The sequence below is a fragment of the Ictalurus punctatus genome, chromosome 11, assembly GCF_001660625.3.
Source record: "Ictalurus punctatus breed USDA103 chromosome 11, Coco_2.0, whole genome shotgun sequence".
Taxonomy (NCBI): Eukaryota; Metazoa; Chordata; class Actinopteri; order Siluriformes; family Ictaluridae; genus Ictalurus; species Ictalurus punctatus.
The window spans coordinates 3,589,697-3,608,698 of NC_030426.2; the positions used below are offsets into that span (position 1 = coordinate 3,589,697).

The following is a 19,002-nucleotide window of genomic DNA, read 5'->3' on the forward strand; positions in this document are numbered from 1 at the left end:
AGCCAGTATGCGCTTGTATTGCAGTTCTGGGCCTGTGTTAATGTGTTTGTGTATTCCAGTTGCTTTAATAAGGAATAATTATTCTTTTTAAATGGTTGGAGTGTATAGCCCATTATTATTATTATTATTATTATTATTATTATTATTATTATTATTATTATTATTATTATTATTATTATTATTATTATTGCATTAACAATGAAAGTGTTTTGTAGAGTTGCAATTGACTGGGATCGTTGTCTTTTGCTGCAGGACAGTTGTGAAAAGCACTTACAAGGACACAGTGCAATGGACAGCAAAACGGGACATTGCAAGCAGTTTGATGCAAATTCCCATTTCCTAACTACTGTGTGCACAACCGGAGTCAAGGAAAATGGGTTTGGCAGACTGCATTCAATATGTTCCATCACCTGTTTCTGCAGAAAAAACAGATGGTGAAACACAGGTGTCAGCTAAATATGCAATATGAAGGCTATAATTTCCACATCAACATCTCTAATCAGGTTTCTCCCCGTCACCTTAGAATAGCGCAAAAGCAATCTAAGTAGCATTTTCACCCGTAATAATATATTATTAGGGCAGGGACGATTGTGCACTAAAAGGCAGAATTCATTATCTGTGGTTTTGGAATTTATTTATTTATTTTGGCCAAGTCTTGGTCGAGGTCTGTCTGGCAGGTTGGTGAGAGCTCGAATAACATGTACCCGAGAACGGCATTTATAAATCTCACCCCCGCAATAGCATGGCATCTCCGTACCTGAAGATATGAGCCTGACTGGGGGAATGGAGATGTTTACACACAGGATCTCACATCTGTTATAGTCACTCTGCAGCTGTGAAGATTTTTAATGCACTCAAGTGCAACAGCAGTCACTTATATTATACAGTTATATTGTACAGTACACTTTATTTGTACATTTACACAACTCTCATGTATATAACTACTTTGTAAATGAGTGTATATATATATATATATATATATATATATATATATATATATATATATATATATATATATATATATATATATATATATATATAGTTAGATTAACCTTTATTTATTCGTTTGCATATTTTAAATGGATGAAGGAGCAACCAGGCTGTATCAAAAACGAGGTTGCACTAACACTTGCTGTTTGCCAGCTACTGTATGTGTAGAACATCTGACAGCTTCTTCTGCCAGGGAACGTAACTTGACATGAACACTTCATAAACACTTCGTCCTGAGTTCTCACATAAATCCGGAGGCTGACCAAAAATGCTAATGGAGTTAACAGTGAATAAAAATGAGTTGTTTCAGATAGCACATGATTGTATTACATAGCACTAGCTGCTTTTGGCATTTTAAGCCTGTCACCTCGTTTCAGCTGTATAATTAGCTTTTACTGTTATCTATAGCTTCCCTTTGAATTTGCCACCAACTGCAAAAGGTTTTGTTTTGTGTTTTTTTTCCATTTAAGATATTTCTGAATTTCCTCTTTACTGTCATTTTCTTCTGGCTGATTCAAGTTAGGCAGGACTATATTTGGTATAGGGTCATGTCAATGCTACCAAAGTAATCAGAAATAGCCATCTCCTCTCGTCAGCTACCCCTTTTTCCTCAACTACAGAAACTGAAGTGACTTTTTTCCTGTTTAGTCCACCTCTTTGTGTCTGAGTGTGAGCAAAACTGCATATAACTACCGTAACTATACTTCTATAACTATCTCTACTTCTGGTTGAGTTGTCATTACTTAAACATCACTCGCTGTTGCTGAGGACAGTCACACATGAACAAATAAAGATCAATGAAATTAGTGTGGATGGTAGCACTTAAAACCATGAAGATGGCTTTGAGCAGCATTTGATGTGAACAGTTAAGCTACGATGGTTTAGGACTATAATTGCCATGAAGAGTTCTGCACTCCAGTCTCCTGGTCTCCTTGTTCCACAACTGCACTTTTTGAGCATGTAGTACACGGTTATAGAATGGATTTCTTTATAATTGTAATATCCGGTGTCACCCAGATGAGGATGGGTTCCCTTTTGAGTCTGGTTCCTCTCGAGGTTTCTTCATCATATCGGCTCTGAGTTTTTCCTTGCCTGACTTGCTCATTGGGGATAAATTTCTCAATTTAAATTTATATCCTTCATTTATATGTTTCTGTAAAGTTTCTTCGTGACAATGTACATTGTTCAACATGCTATACAATTGAAATTGAACTGAAAATTGAATATAGTTAGAATTTAATCATTTTAAATGATTACAGCTGGTGTATTGTAGTAGTCTGTGTGACAATGGTGATTAGTTCTATGTCATAAAGATTGAGAATTAGCATTCATCCTGGTTTACACTGTACTGTCAGAATGTAGGCAACCTGTCTTTTTGTCTAATTAACACATTTTTTGTAATACTTAGACTTGTAAATCCAAGAATACAATTTCTGACAATGTTGTTCATGTTTGTGTAATAACATTACGAACCTAAAAATATGACGAAGTTAATCTGATCTCGCTAAGCTTCATTGGCAAAACCCCAATAATGACTGTGATCAATATCAATATTTTTAATTAAACCAGCCATACAATATTCCTGCTGCTTCTGCATGTTGCAGTGTGGTGCTCTGCTGATCACTGTTGCATTTTAAACTAGCTACTAGTGTGTAGAAGTTGTGAAACACAATTGGCATTATTTTGCGATCTTCTGAGAGCACCATGCTGCTAGAATGTACAAAATACAACACCAGACCACCTTCATGACTCATTTCATGTGTAAAAACAAAAGCTCTGTGGAAGTGTATGCTTTTTTAGTACTAGCACTTGCTGTTTACATTGCTGGGGAAATGCTGCTCTCAATCAGTAAGCAATATGACATTCCCAAACAGTTCTCCATCCATCTTCTATACCGCTTATCCTTCCTTCAGGGTCACGGGGGAACCTGGAGCCTATCCCAGGGAGCATGGGGCACAAAGCGGGGTACACCCTGGACAGGGTGCCAATCCATCGCAGGGCACAATCACATACACACTCACACACCCATTCATACACTACGGACACTTTAGACACGCCAATCAGCCTACCATGCATGTCTTTGGACTGGGGGAGGAAACCGGAGTACCCAGAGGAAACCCCCACAGCACGGGGAGAACAAAGACATGTGTTGTAGGCTGATTGGCATCTCTAAATTGTCTTTGATGTGTGAATATGTGTGTGATTGTGCCCTACAATTAGTTGGCACCCTGTCCAGGTTGTCCCCTGCCTTGTGCCACAAGTCCCCTGGGATAGGCTCCAGGCCTACCACGGCCCTGTGTATGTGGTACAGAAAATGGATGGATAGATATATTATATTCTCAAATCTAACACTTAGTAAATGCTTTTTTAATAACAGATCTTTAGTATCATGGTCTTTTTTTACATAGATATATATTTGAGATTGTGGTGCCTGGAGCTTTAAGTAATTGATACTAAACTGCGACTTTTCATCAAACTCAATATAAAGTTCATCAAAGTGTTTTAATGGAGTACAAACTTTGAGTTTGCCAGCCAGTTTTTATGTACATTCAGAGCTGCAAGAGTGGAATTTGAAAGATTCATTGGACACATCGCTTCTGGGAGAAGAGTCCTCTCATCCTGTCTTCATGCTGGGTTGAGGGATAATGGAAAGAGGGATAAAGGAGGGGAAGAGGAGGAGCACAATCATATCTCCAGCCCAGGGCACTCAGACAGGCTTCTACGTCCTGGTTGAAGAGTAATCCACTTAGGAGTGGCTGAGAGACTAAACACTCCCCTCTATTGGATGATACAGAGATTTCATATGGTTGGAGAATGACCCCTTTCATCATGTATTAGAGTGTGGACATGCAGAAGAAAAGTAGAGCACGTGCATGAAACTTTAAATCCTTTTGAACTGTATAAAAATGATTGAAAGTGCAAAGACAATAATGTGAAGGACATGAAGTGGCTTTTAATTTTTGAGTCTATTAGACATATTTTGACAGCTGAGGAAAGTGAATACTGAACTGAAAGAATGACTTGTGAAATGTTAAAAATAACTTTGTGGTACTGAAGATCTGTCAATATCTAAGCATTTACCATAGATTCAAGATGTATGCACCCCTAACTACAATTTAATTGTAACTAAAAACTGCAAGAACTCTTTTATGCCCTGATGAAAACGATGTCAGATTGCCTACTGATTGATACACATGTTATCACACAACAGCAAGTGGCTTATTAACCATTTAGGCTTGTGAGGTTTGCCAGTGAAGTCTGGCAAGCTCAGATTAACCTTGTCGTATTTTTCAATTAATAAATGTCTTGGCTTTCTATTGAGCTTGGCTTAGCTCACCTACCATCCATCCATCCATCTATCTTCTATACCGCTTATCCATTTCAGGGTCACGGGGAAACTTGGAGCCTATTCCAGGGAGCATTGGGCACAAGGCGGGGTACACCCTGGACAGGGTCTCAATCCATCGCAGGGAGCACACCTACCTTTTTACAGTAATAGGTTTTAGGTCATCCATCCATTTTCTGTACTGCTTATCCTACACAGGGTCTCGGGGAGCCTGGAGTCTATCCCAGTGGACTAGGGCACAAGGCAGGGGCACCATGGATGGGGTGTCAACCCTTTGCAGGGCACAATCACACACACACTCACACACCCATTCACACACTATGGACAATTTAAAGATGCCAATCAGCCTACCATGCATGTCTTTGGACTGGGGGAGGAAACCAGAGTACCTGGAGGAAACCATCGAAGCACAGGGAGAACATGCAAACTCCACACACACACACACACAGAGGGCAGTGATAATTCAGGGTAGTGCTATTGTCCTCGTGCTTTCACCAAATCTACAGTGCATCCGGAAAGTATTCACAGCGCTTCACTTTTTCCACATTTTACAGCCTTATTCCAAAATGAATTAAATTCATTATTTTCTCAAAATTCTACAAGCAATACCCCATAATGACAACGTGAAAGAAGTTTGTTTGAAATCTTTGCAAATTTATTAAAAATAAAAAACAACAAAAAAGCACATGTACATAAGTATTCACAGCCTTTGCCATGACACTCAAAATTGAGTGGAAATAATGAATTGAATCCATTTTGGAATAAAGCTGTAACATAACAAAATGTGGGAAAAGTGAAGCGCTGTGAATACTTTCCGGATGCACTGTATTCAGCTCAAACCTAGCCAGAAGACAGCGGCAAAAAGAAATTAAAAAAAGAAGTGAATGAAACTACACTCAAATACCAAGTCATGAAATGAAAGGTTTTGAATGCATATTTGTAAGTTGGCAATTAGTTGCTATAATGTATCCACGCTTCCTCTTCAATTGCAAAGCATTTGTAATTTAAAAAAGAACCTTTAATCTCATCCACCAAGACACTTTCTGAACCTCATCCTCTTATCCATAAATGTGTAGTAAGTGAAAAGTAAATCAACCATTAGACATGACCCATATTCAGAGGCCTTGTAGTAATTAAAACTAAAGTAAAGTCATATTGCAATTAGGTAGATTAGTTATGCACTGGGAAACCATTTAGGCCCTGGGTTTTTTTTTCTTCTTCTTTTTTTTCAAAGGACAGCTGAAGGACGTTAAATCAAATGTAGTGTAAAGAATCAAATTAGTGGTTGTCAGTCACAGTCCCTGCTGTAACAGACACGACTGACCCCATCAGTTAATCTTCAAGCAAATTTTGATCCAAAATTAATGTTTCAAAATCAAGGATAGCACAAAAAGTTAAGGGGGCTCTGGGGGGCTCATGAGAAATATCGTCTGTAGCTCTGGTTGAAAGGGAGAATAAAATATATTAAAAGAGAGCTTCATAGAGAGCTAGCAACTTTCTACCCTGCTGAAAAAAACAACAATAGAAAAATTCTTAGAATTTGTAATGGTTTTAATGGAAACTCTAATGGTTCCTGTGGGTGTCTGCTGGTAATTTCCTGCCTTCTATTGGTGGCGTGTGTGTGTGTGAGTGTGGTGTGTGTGGTGTGTGGTGTGTGTGTGTGTGTGTGTGTGTGTGTGTGTGTGTGTGTGTGTGTGTGTGTTTAGATTTTTCTATATATCTGTATAAATATAACCTAAACATGATCAGATTTTCACACAAGTCCTAAAAGTAGACAAAGAGAACTCAATTAAACAAATGAGACAAAAATATTATACATGGTCATTTATTTATTGAGGAAAATTATCCAATATTACATATTTTTGAGTGGCAAAGGTTTACCAGGTTTAGTAAACCTCTAGGATTAGCAATTAATTTGAAGGTGAAATTAGAGTCAGGGGATTTCAATCAATGGGATGACAGTCAGGTGTGAGTGAGCACCTTGTTTTATTTAAAGAACAGGGATCTATCAAAGTTCTGAGAACCTCAGAAAAAGAGTTGTTGATGTTTATCAGGCTGGAAAAGGTCACAAAACCATCTCTAAAGAGTTTGGACTCCACCGATCCACAGTCAGACAGATTGTGTACAAATGGAGGAAATTCAAGACCATCGTTACCCTCCCCAGCAGTGGTCCACCAACAAAGATCACTCCAAGAGCACCATCAGGAGAACACTGAACAACAGTGGTGTGCATGGCAGGGTTGCAAGGAAAAAGCCACTGATCTCCAAAAAGAACATTGCGGCCATCCGCAGTTTGCTAAACATCACATGGACAAGCCAGAAGCCTATTGGAAAAATGAGTCCAAAATAGAACTTTTTGGTTTAAAGAGAAGTGTTATGTTTGGAGAAAGGAAAACACTGCATTCCAACATAAAAACCTTATCACATATGTAAAACATGGTGGTGGTAGTGTCATGGTTTAGGCCTGTTTTGCTACATCTGGGCCTGGACGACTCGTCATAACTGATGGAACTTTGCAAACAAATGTTAGCAATTAAATGAGTTTATGGTTTCTATACCGTATAGAGCTATCAACATTTCTGAGCAGTTTAACACAGCTACAAGAAAATGAACCAACATTAGCTTTTTGCTTGCACCATATAAATACCCACTTCCTACAGAGTATCAAAATAAAATCAAGGATTGTAACTAGCTAGGGTATTTACTCAACATTCTGAATGTAAGCTCCACCCAATGGCTGTTTGAACCAATGAATTTCCTCATGCCTCCAAGGTAGAACAATTTGCCACGACTGGGACTGTATGAGTCCCCAATAACAACTGTCCTGTATACTTTATTTATGTTTTGTAATAAGGAGCATTGTTTTCATTTAATCCTATTAAGTAATAGTACATGAAATGTGGACAACCATAAAATTAGTACAAAATAGGACATCTGTTCTCTGAAACAAGCAAGAGCAACACATTTTTACAGTGATTTACACGTAAGTGTGAATTAAGCTGTAGTCTGCTCTTATTCATCTACCCTCCGAAAGTATTGGAACAGCAAGGGAAATTCTTTAGTTTTTGCTATACACTGAAAACATTTGGGTTTGAGATCAACCGATAAATATGAGAAGAGAGTTTAGAATTTCAGCATTTATTTCCCGGTATTTATATGCAGATGTGTTAAATGACATAGAACATAGCACATTTAGCATCAGACCACCCAATTTGTAGGCGAGCAAAAATATTGGAACACGTGACTGACAGGTGTTTCTTGTTACCCAGGTGTGTCGTGTTAGATTGATTTGTTTAAACAATAAATAGCTGTGAGCATCTACTCTTAGTTTTAGCCTTCAGTCTCACCTGTGAAAACTGCATTTGTTGTTAAAAAGGATAAGCCAACATGAAGAACAGAGAGCTGTCTACGGGAGTAAAGCAAGCCGTTTTGAAGCCGAGAACAGCGGGAAAAGCAATCGGAGGCATTGCACACACATCGCGCATACAACAATTTAGAATGTCCTGAAAAAGAAAGAAACCACTGGTGTGCTGAGCAACAAACACCGAACGGATCGGCCAACAAAAACAACAACAGCTGATTACAGAAATATTGTGAGAGCTGTGAAGAAAACCCCCAAAAACAACATTCAGTGACATCAACAACAACCTCCGCAGGGCAAGGGTGAAGGGATCACAATCCAGCATTTGACTTAAAGTGCAGAATTATAGAGGCCATACCACAAAATGCAAACCACTCATCAGCAGTAAGAACTGGAAAGCCATATTGGATTTCGCAAAGAAATACAGAGATGAGTCACAAAGGTTCTAACCTCTACCAAAGTGTGGAGACAGAAAGGATCTGCTCATGAGCCGAAACATACAAGCTCATGTGAGAAACATGGTGGAGGTAGTATAATGGCTTGGGCTTTCATGGCTGCTTCTGGAACAGGCTCACTAATCTTTATTGATGATGTTACTCATGATGGTAGCAGCAGAATGAATTCAGATGTTTGTAGGAACATTTTGTCTACTGATCTACAGAGAAATGCACCCAGATTAATCAGAAGGAACTTTATCATGCAGCAAGACAATGATCCACAACTCACTGCCAAATCAACAAAGGACTTTATCAGGGGGGAAAAGTGGAAGATTTAAGACTGGCCAAGTCAATTCCCAGACCTTAAACCAGTGGAGCAGCATTTCACCTCCTGAAGAGGAGACTGAAGGATGAAACCCCCCAAACAAACAACAACTGAAAGAGGCTGCAGTAAAAGCCTGGAAATGCTTCACAAAGGACGAAACCAACAATTTGGTGATGTCAGTGAGTCTCAGGCTTGATGCAGTTATTGCAAGCAAGGGATATGCAACCAAATATTAAGTGTTATTTACTTTCATTTACTTCAAGACTTATTGTGTTTATACGTTTGCTCACCTAAAAATTGTCTGGTCTGATACAAAAGGTTCTATGCTTTATGTAGTTTAACACATCTAGATGTAAACACCAGGAAATGAAAGCTGAAATCCTAAACTCTCGTCTCATATCCTTCTACTTTCTTCTTCTCGCTCCATGTGACATCCGACCTCATATACACTTTATGAAGCTCTTCATGACTGCTAGTTTGAGTTAGCTTAAATGAACTGTGTAAATCAACCCGGCACAATGTACACTGTGTGGCAGCTTTGCTCTTTAGGCCTGCTGCCAAAGAAGCCCTGGAGGACACAGATTTCAGAATTTTATAAACAGCACAACCATATAGACCAACCTGGCTGTACCCTTAATTCACTGTAGTTTGGTTATCTTTAAATGCTCACACAAAATCCAGAGATGCAGGGATTTTTTCTCATGCAGCGGTTCAGTGTGGTGGTGTGAGATCAGAACACATCAGTCTTCTGGAACTGAGGGTGGTCTATCGGGCCGTCAAGTTCACCAGGGCAGTACTAGGTCAAGATAGCACATATGCTATATGTCACTTCATGTATCAATAGCTCGGTGTGGTATCCCACCCCCACTTCCTCCTTGTGCTGGAGTACCTAAAGGTCTCTAAAACTGGCTTTTTTAAAAAACTGGTGGTGATCACCTCAGCTGAGAGTGAATGCAATAGAGATAAACTACTCTTGCAAGCATTTGTGGCCAGATAATTCAGACATGTCTTTGTGGCTAAGCCTGAGGTTTCACCCACGTTTGTAGCCAATTATCTGATTTCACAACATTCTGATATGAACTAACATTCAATGAAAGTGAACCTGCAGAGTATCGCTTGGCATGTCCAGTATGGTACTATTTGGAACGAACTTTGGATACTCAATGTAATGTCTCCTCAAAGGCATTGCTGAAAGGTATGCTTCTCCAGGAAGCCTGCACTCCTGCTGTCTGGATGTCACTATGCAATTTCTCAAGAATTTCGACTCTAATACTTCTAATGAGAATAGCATTAAAACAGAGTCCATGGAAAGGTTTTTAAGGACATTTACCTAATGAAGAGATTGCATAATCATGTCTGCACTCTTATTTTGTGGTCCTGTCATATTTTGAGATGTTTCCCTGCGCATATGACCATTTTTAATCAGCCGTGAGTGGAGCCATGACTTCACTTTGCTGGTAAAGTAATAGGTTAATTTAGTTACTAGTAAAATGACAATAACACAGATTTTCATAATGTTGAGAAATGAGAAATAATTAAATAGAATGCAAAGGCTTTCCAAGTTTTGTTCAGTTTATCGAGTTACAGTATTATTATTTTTTAAGACTTTCGTTCATTTTAAAGAGCATGTAGATACAGTGCCCTCCACTAATATCGGCATCCTTGGTCAATTGCCTTTATTGTGTAACCTTTTGATCTTTTGTTAAAAAATCACAAAAATACTCTCATTGATATCAAACAATTGCAAACAACACAGGTTTATCTAAAAAAATATTTTTTGGGTGCAACAATTATTGGCACCCCTATGAATTAATGTGAGAAAAATATATTTGAAGTATATTCCCATTAATATTTAAAAAAAAACAAAACAAAAACTAGGAACAGGAAACTGTTCAACCATGATTTCCTGTTTCACAGGGGTATAAATATGAGGTAACACATTGGACAAATTCCCTTAGTCATTCATAACGATGGGTAAGAGCGAGGAATATAGCTGTGATGTGCGGGAAAAGGTTGTTGAGCATCTCACAATGGGAAGTGACTATAAGAAAATAGCACAAGCATTGAAAATGCGCATTTCCACCATCAGGACAATAATTAAGAAGTTCCAGTCCACTAGAAATGTTATGAATCAACCTGGAATTGGACGTGTGTCTATATCGTCTCAACGCACTGTGAAGAGGACGGTTCGAGTGGATAAAAATCTCCAAGGATCACAGCTGGAGAACTGCAGATGTTAGTCGTGTCTTGGGGTCAGAAAGTCTCCAAAACTACAATCTGAAGTCACCTACATCACCACAAGCTGTTTGGAAGTGTTTCCGGAAAAAAGCCTCTACTCTCATCCAAAAACAAACTCGAGCGTCTTCAGTGTGCCGACACTACTGGAACTTCAAATGGGATTGGGTTCTACGGTCAGATGAAACCAGAATAGAGCTTTTTGGTAATAAACACCAGAGCACACAGAGAGGTAGCCGTATGGAAAAGTCCCTCATGTCCACGGTTAAATATGGAGGAGGATCTTTAATGTTTTGGGGCTGTTTTACTGCCAGAGGACCTGGACATTTTGTTAGGATACATGGCATCATGGACTCGATCAAACATCAACAGATATTAAATGAAAACCTGACTGCCTCTGCCAGAAAGCTTCAAATGGGCCGTGGTTGGATCTTCCAGCAGGACAATGATCCAAAACATCATCAAAATCAACACAAAAATGGTTTACTGACCACAAAATCCAGGTCCTACCATGACCATCCCAGTCCCCTGACCTGAACCCCATAGAAACCCTGTGGGGTGAACTGAAGAGGAGACTCCACCAGCGTGGACCTCGAAATGTGAAGGATCTGGAGAGATTCTGTATGGAGGAACGCTCTCAGATCCCTCGCCATGTGTTCTCCAACCTCATCAGGCATTATATGGTGGGTTGAAGATGAATGTGTGCATATTATACAATGCACACATATCTACCTCCAATTCCTACAATATTGACACTGCTGTCTCATGTCTGATTTTAAGTAGCTTGTGCTTGGCAAACTCTCCCAAATCACAGAGACTTAAGGTTTATAATGAGGACAGCCATTGGAAGAGCTGTGAATTAACTGACACCACTTTTGATTTAAGAGCTGTGTCTATTACCCAAGTGATATGGCTTATTTCCCCAGAGAATGGCGTTCAAAGTCTACAGTTAAACACAACAGGCTGCTAAGCACCATAGCTGGATTTGGGAAATCCACTTTTTATTTCCTCTGAGAGGAAGAGTAAATTTCAGTCAGTGTGAGGTACAGAGGTTACAGACACTCTAATGACAATGAAATCATGCTGTAAGCTACACAGATATGAAACACAGCTGTTCATTAAAATAGATAAAGCCTAACATAGCGGTAACATGAACGCAGGATCAGAATAGGCAAAATTACTTTTAGGGCCAGATCACTAACCAAAACTCAGAATTATTTGGAAATAATTAAATAAAGATTTAATCTTAGAGCTTGTATATGGGGATTCAATTCAATTCAACTCAATTTTATTTGTATAGCGCTTTTTACAATAGACATTGTCTCAAAGCAGGTTTACAGAAATATCAACACGGTATACAGATATTAAAGGTGCGAATTTATCCCAATTGAGCGAGCCGGTGGAGACGGTGGTGAGGAAAAATTCCCTAAGATGTTAAGAGGAAGAAACCTTGAGAGGAACCCGACTCAGAAGGGAACCCGTCCTCATCTGGGTAACAACAGTTAGTGTGAAAAAGTTCATTATGGATTTATATGAAGTCTGTATGGCGTTAGGAGCAGCCGTAGTCCCAGCAATCTGTAACTGGAGTAGATGAGAGCGCCGTCCAGAGGTAGGACATCCGAAACGGATCAGACAGGTCTGGAGAGCAGAAAGGATCAGGATCTCTAGTATCTCCATAAAATCGTGTGTGGCTCAACAGAAGGAGAGAGGGAGAGAAAAGATTATTAGGACTGTGCTTAGCGTAACAGAAAGTCTAGTCAGGGTAGGCTTGAGTAAACAAATACGTTTTAAGCCTTGAGTTAAACACTGAGACTGTGTCTGAGTCCCGAACACTAATAGGAAGACTGTTCCATAACTGTGGGGCTCTATAAGAGAAAGCTCTTCCCCCTGCTGTAGCCTTCACTATTCGAGGTACCGTCAAATAGCCTGCATCTTTTGATCTAAGTAGGCGTGGCGGATCATATAAAACCAAAAGGTCGCTTAGATACTGTGGTGCGAGACCATTTAGTGCTTTATAAGTTAATAACAGTATTTTATAGTTAATGCGAGATTTCACTGGGAGCCAATGCAGTGTCGATAAGATCGGTGTGATATGGAGGTATCTTCTGGTTCTAGTGAGGACTCTAGCAGCTGCATTCTGGACTAACTGGAGTTTGTTTATGTTCCTACTGGAACATCCAGACAGTATGGCATTACAGTAATCTAGTCTAGAGGTGAGGAATGCATGAACTAATATTTCCGCATCATGTAGTGACAATATATTTCTTATCTTAGCAAATATTTCTGAGATGAAAGAAGACTATCCTAGTAATATTATCTACATGAGCATCAGATGATAGACTGGAGTCAATAATCACTCCAAGGTCTTTAACTGCTGTACATGATGATACAGAAAGACCATCCAGAGTTACTATGTGATCAAAAAGATTACTTCTAGTTACATGTGGGCCTAATACAAGTACTTCTGTCTTATCAGAATTAAGTAAGAGGAAGTTAATAAGCATCCAACGTGTAATGTTGACATGCTGCTAGCATGTCAGTAAGCCTTTTGATGAGAGGGTGTTGGAATTCTTTTTGGTTCCTGGATTAATTTGACCTAGTGGTTGTGTAGTTGTAATGAAAGAGCAGAGAGGAAGACATTATTCAGTAGTCACTACTGTAGTCAACTCCAGAATTAGTGACAACCTCATGAACACGTATGAATTAAGTCACATGCAACATAGAATATACAAGCTCCTTTATGTTCATACATTTCTGCATGTGCATTCAGCTGAAAAGGAACTATTTCTCACATTCAACCGCTTTTATTTCCAGAAAATTTCTTAACGTGTAAATATTTGTATTAACATAAAAATATTCAACAACTAAACAGGTTTCACAGACATTTGAGGAACAGAAATGGAATAATGAGTCCCTGAACAAAGAGGAGGTCAATATCCAAAGTAACAATCAGTATCTGGTGTCCTCCAGCTGCTTTAAATACTACAGTGCATCTCATCCTCATGGACTGCTCCAGATTTGTCAGTTCTTGCTGTGAGATGTTCCTCCATTCTTCCACCAAGGCATTTGCAGGTTCTCGATCATGTCTGCAGGGACACATACTTGCATGTAATTGTCCAGTGCAAGGACGATCAGCTGTCCTTCCTGTCTCCCTGTAGCACTGTCTTAGGCGTCTTACGTTACCGACATTGCAGTTTATTGCTCTGGACACATCTGCAGAGCTATTGCCTCCCTGCAGCAGGTCTATGGCATGTTCACGCAGGAGAGCAGGAACCCTAGACATCTTTCTTCTGGTGTTTTTCGGAGTCAATAGAAAGGTCTCTTTAGTGTCCTGTTATTGTAACTGTGACCTTAATCGCCTACCGCCTGTAAACTGTTCGGATCTTACGGACTGTTCAACAGGTGCATATGCAATAATTGCTTATGCTTCATTGAACGTGTGAAAAACATTGTTTAAACCCTTTCCAATAAAGATCTGTGAAGCTTATTTGGATTTTACAAAATTATCTTTAAAATACAGTTTCCTGAAAAAGGGACGTTTCTTGTCTCTTCTGTCTGCAGAACTGCTGCTCAGTGGAGGTTTTTTTCTTTATTGCGCCGTTCTGTGTAAACTCTAGAAACTGTTGTGCATGAAAATTCCAGATCAGCAGTTATAGAAATACTCAAACCAGCCTGTCTGGCACCAACAATCATACCACAGTCAAAATCAAGATCATATGCTTACCCCATTTTGACGGTTGATATGATGAGCATTACCCGAAGCTGCTAGCCCGTACCTGCATGACTTCATGCACTGCAGCCCCACAATCGGCTAATTAGACAACTGCATGAATGAGCAGGTGCACAGGTGTTCCTAATAAAGTGTTCACACACACATACACATGCATTTTCAGACAGTAAGGGATCAAATCACGTGTGCACTGCAGCAGATGAAGTTCCTATTCACCGCTTACGAATAAATCATAGACGTTAAAAAGATAATCAAAAACAACAAAAATAAGAAAAACACCTCATTTGCACATTTAAAATCAGAACATTTATTGCTTCACCTGAATACTGCATCGAAAGCACACGCATTCAGTATACACAAAGATCTTACAATAATATGGAATCACAAACAGCAGTGAACACAATGCTCTACAAAACTACAGAAATTTAAAAATTCTAAATATCAAAACAGTACAGGTGCAGTAGAGGCAGTCAGTTGTAACTGGTGAGACAGCGTTGTATAGACACGAGCGCCTCTCACGCTCACTTTCACAAACAGTTTTAGCACAATCTGACTAGTGATCAGACTGGCTTAGAGGAAAAAAAAAATAAATCTAAATTTCTCAAAAATAGAGCGATTAATTGAAATGTTCATATAAATTATTGTTGTGAACCAAAAATCATCATTCACTTGAATTTTTTTTCCATTAAGTATAATGTACCTTTTATATGAAACTCTTTCCTTTATTAGAGTCTAGGGTGTAACAGCGAGAGCTTAAAAAAAAAAAAAGGGGGGGGAAGAAAAGGACAACATGGGGGAGGGATGTGTAATAGTTAAAACAATACATAGCTGATCACGCTTCCTACATGGGTCCATATGCAGACAATCTGACGGATGTAACAACCCTTAACTGACAACCTAAACTGTGTGGGAGGGAAAGGGAAAAAAAAAAAAACAACCCAGAATATGAGCCAATAATTATGGGCTTTGCTTCAAACTCTAATAAGTGATGTGTCTTTGGAGAAACTGCATAAGCAAGAGGAAATTCTACTGTTCTGGAGATAAAGTCTGTGTAAATGAACTTTTAAAAAAAAAAAAAAAAAAAAAAAAAAAAAAAAAAAAAAAAAAAAAAACACACCTGAGGGAAAACTAAACACTCCAGAACCCTCACACATCTACAACCTGTATAGAAGTATATCAACTGAAGTGAGAGACCATCATCCCTCTGCTGTACTATAACAGAAGGATAAACGCCTTTGAAGACCAACTGCATTCAGTGGTGCTAAGGTGAGGGGGGTGTAATTGAAAGAGAATAAAAATAAACTTCAATACAAAACTAAAAAGGAAATAAAGAAAAACCATCACATATGTACACCAGCATAGTGTGTCCACCCATAACAGGTAAGAAAGCTGGAAAAAGTAGGTGACGCTGGACCAAAAGGCTGTTGGAGGCCCCGGTTAAAGAGTCCGTCCTGTTACTGTTAGTGTGTTCTCAAATCTCCACACGCTGGTTGTTTATGCTACAAAGTCTGTGTTTGGGAGGCTCCTTAATCCTGCTCCATAGGCTCTTCTGTGTTTTCTAAGTCTAGCTCCCCCAACTCCACGCTGCCCTCTGTGGGTGAGTCTGCACCACTGGGGGTGGAGTCAGAAGAGGCGGCAAGCTCGTTACTGCTGCTGCTACTGTCAGGCTCACTAGACTCCTCCTCCGCCTCCTGCCTCTCAGGGCTGGAAGCGGGAGCCGTCTGCTCTGACTGGTCCATGTCAACGGGTTCCTGGGCGGACCCGGAAGGAACTTCCCTCTCTGCACAGTCGGATTGTGTACTGGACGGCTCTAAGGAGACAAAAAGCGTTTGGATTCAGGCTCTAGACACAGTACTTTGTTTTGAGGCACAACAGATAGCAAGAAAAATGATGAGTGGAAAAACATTATTTGACTAGGGAAAAACTGTTTCACTGGATGATCAAACATTTAGAAATTCAGTAGCTCAACAGGACCGTTTCAAAAATGAACATATGTCAGTTGTTTAAGGAAACATTAATGTTTAATCGATAAAGCTGCATATGAAATTACTGATACTAAGCACGATTACGGTTTCAGCAACTTACATTTTTATACTTGTACTGTGTAAGAATAATGGAGTCTTGTTTAAGTGAACTGTCAAATGTATTGGCTCACACACGTGATCTACCGGTTTATCATTTAGTACACAAGTGTCAGATTACAAATGAGCTCATTGCAAACAAATTTAGACTGGAAGTTAAAAATAGAAAACATTTTCAGGTGATACCTTGGTCCTCACAAGGTGCCGATGAACTGGCATCCTCCCGCTCTTCCTCGTGTCCTTCATGATTCTCCTGCGTCATGGATGATGGGGACTCTGCATTTTCCGACACATCGGACACTCCCTCAGATTGAACGCTCTTGTCATCCGATTCACCTTCAGTGTCTTCCTCCTCCTCATCCTCACCTCCCTCCTCACTGAACTTGAGCCTCTTTACCTCCAGCTGTTCTTCCTCCGGGTTTTCTTCCTCTTCTGCATGCTTGTTCTTTATGCAGCTATTCAAAGGAGACCCGAGGCCTGATGTAGGCACGTCACTGAAACACACACACACACAATGTGCTTAGAAGGTAAAAATGGAAGCGTGACGAAAATTCCAGGACTGCGATACCTCACTTCTAATATGTAAGGAACACTTGATGGGGTGTTGAATTGTTAGAAATTAGGTGCAATGGCCACCTCAGGGTGTGCATTATTTTCTAATAATTCAACGGACCGGAGTACATTATTACGCTTATACCACACCTCGACATTGTTCAGACGTTTTATTTCAAGACATTAGTCAGGCTTTTGTCCTTAAAGTGCTCGTGTGTGGAACTAATTTATTACGCATTCCATCTCAAGCCTCTCGCTAATTCCAAAACGTCATTTTAGAGCAAGTAACAGAGGCGTGAACCATTTATATTCAGTTACTTGTGAGAGAACAGGTTTTTTTCCCCCCATTTCATGCTGATAATCTAAAAATAGAACAAACAAATATTGATAAGCCTACATATATAAATTAAAGTACTGCGGAAAATACAATGAGTAAATAAATGTCATACTTGTTCACCAGCTCATAGCACGTGCTCTCGCGCGCTCTCTTTTTTTCCTTGCCCCTCTCTCTCTCTCTAATAACTGCATATTAATGGCTCAAGCATCCGCTTCGCCTCGTGGCCACATTACCACCTTGTGTGTGTGTAATTTTTCTAATAATTCAACGGCCCGTCACCGATTAATACTTACTTATTTATTTCTGGAAAATCTCATTTTCTGTCATTTTGTTTGTTGTTAGCGCGGAGTGCTGTGGTGGACAGTAGGCTAACTTTTCGGTCAGTTCGGTTCACTCTGTGAACTGATATGGACGCTGTACTGCGGCCGAGACCTGACTGGAACTACTGTAGCTGTGCATTTACTGAAAAATAATGACACACCTCCAGAACGTCTCTCGGCCAATCAGAATCGAGAATTTAAAAGCGCTGTGGTATAAACAGCTTTAATCCCGATATACAAAAGAACAGAAAGGTCAGTGTATGAGATATTCATCTTCTGCATCTTGGAACATTTAGTCTGAAGCTAAAACAAGCTGAACATCAACGCCAGCTCCAAAGAACTATTTAGGTAAATAGTACCAATAAAAAAAAAAGAAAGAGGTCAAGTATACCCAACAGGCTTGCTGTGGCCTGGAGTTGTGTTCGAGTCTTTGTTTTCTGTGCTGTCCAGCAGACCATTCGTGGCCAACGAACTAGATGGGGAAATTTTCAGTCTGTTCATCGGCCGCGGTGTTCCAGGCCCATTCACTTTCCTGAGGAACAGGTTGCAGGCGAGAGAGTGAAATTAAGCAAAAGAGTTAATAGCAATAATCAGTTTTTACTTCTATAGATAGAACTTTAATACATTTATTAAAAATATCCTTATTAAATAGCCTAATTTACCTTTCTGTGAATATGGATGTGGTACCTGGCAACATGACTCCATTCATCCTGTTAATGCCACTGCATCCATTTTTCCTGAACATTTAACAAAAATCGGAATCAATCAGCATCAGTCATCACTGTAGACGAGCATAACTAATGAAATAAGTTGGCACAAATTGATAGCACTTACTCAGAGGTGGGATACACACAACTGACCACCATCACATTCTGGGAAAAGACAGAAAAGCCACATTCAAACCCTTTCCCAGCACATTTTAATGGTAACATAATATTTACACGTCAAATAGTTTTAGCAACAATTCATCACAACTAGTAATTATAACACACTTCGAGAATGACAGACTTGTCTCCTTAGTGTGAGCACCTGGGTAGGCGTCTACGTGCTCTAGGCTCTGTTAGCTTTGAGGAAACATGCTCTAAATATCAGGCGCTGTGTTTGACAAGTTTTATATGTTAAAGCTGAATTTAGGCGAGTGGAATTTAGGTCATGTGGTGACTAGACTAAACAAGGATTCACAAGAACAATGTGGGCTAAAGATAAAAGGGTGGACAGATGAAAATCACTACCGAGCTGGTATAACAGTTTATACAACAGCACCGCTGAAGTCTCAAGTCTGATTAGT

At 39.6% G+C, this 19,002-nt stretch overlaps 1 protein-coding gene across 1 annotated transcript in view; it reads right to left on the reverse strand.

Moving 5' to 3' along the window:
* Positions 1-14,707: 14,707 nt before the first annotated feature.
* Positions 14,708-19,002, reverse strand: part of ppp4r2b (protein phosphatase 4, regulatory subunit 2b) — a 16,239-nt gene continuing 11,944 nt past the window's right edge. The window contains exons 5-9 of the mRNA XM_017479889.3: positions 18,549-18,586; positions 18,377-18,451; positions 18,106-18,246; positions 16,692-16,999; positions 14,708-16,234 (exon numbers count right to left, since the gene is read on the reverse strand). Of these exons, the coding sequence (XP_017335378.1) occupies positions 15,951-16,234; positions 16,692-16,999; positions 18,106-18,246; positions 18,377-18,451; positions 18,549-18,586 (846 nt within the window). The 3' untranslated portion in view covers positions 14,708-15,950. The remainder of the gene's footprint in view (positions 16,235-16,691; positions 17,000-18,105; positions 18,247-18,376; positions 18,452-18,548; positions 18,587-19,002) is intronic.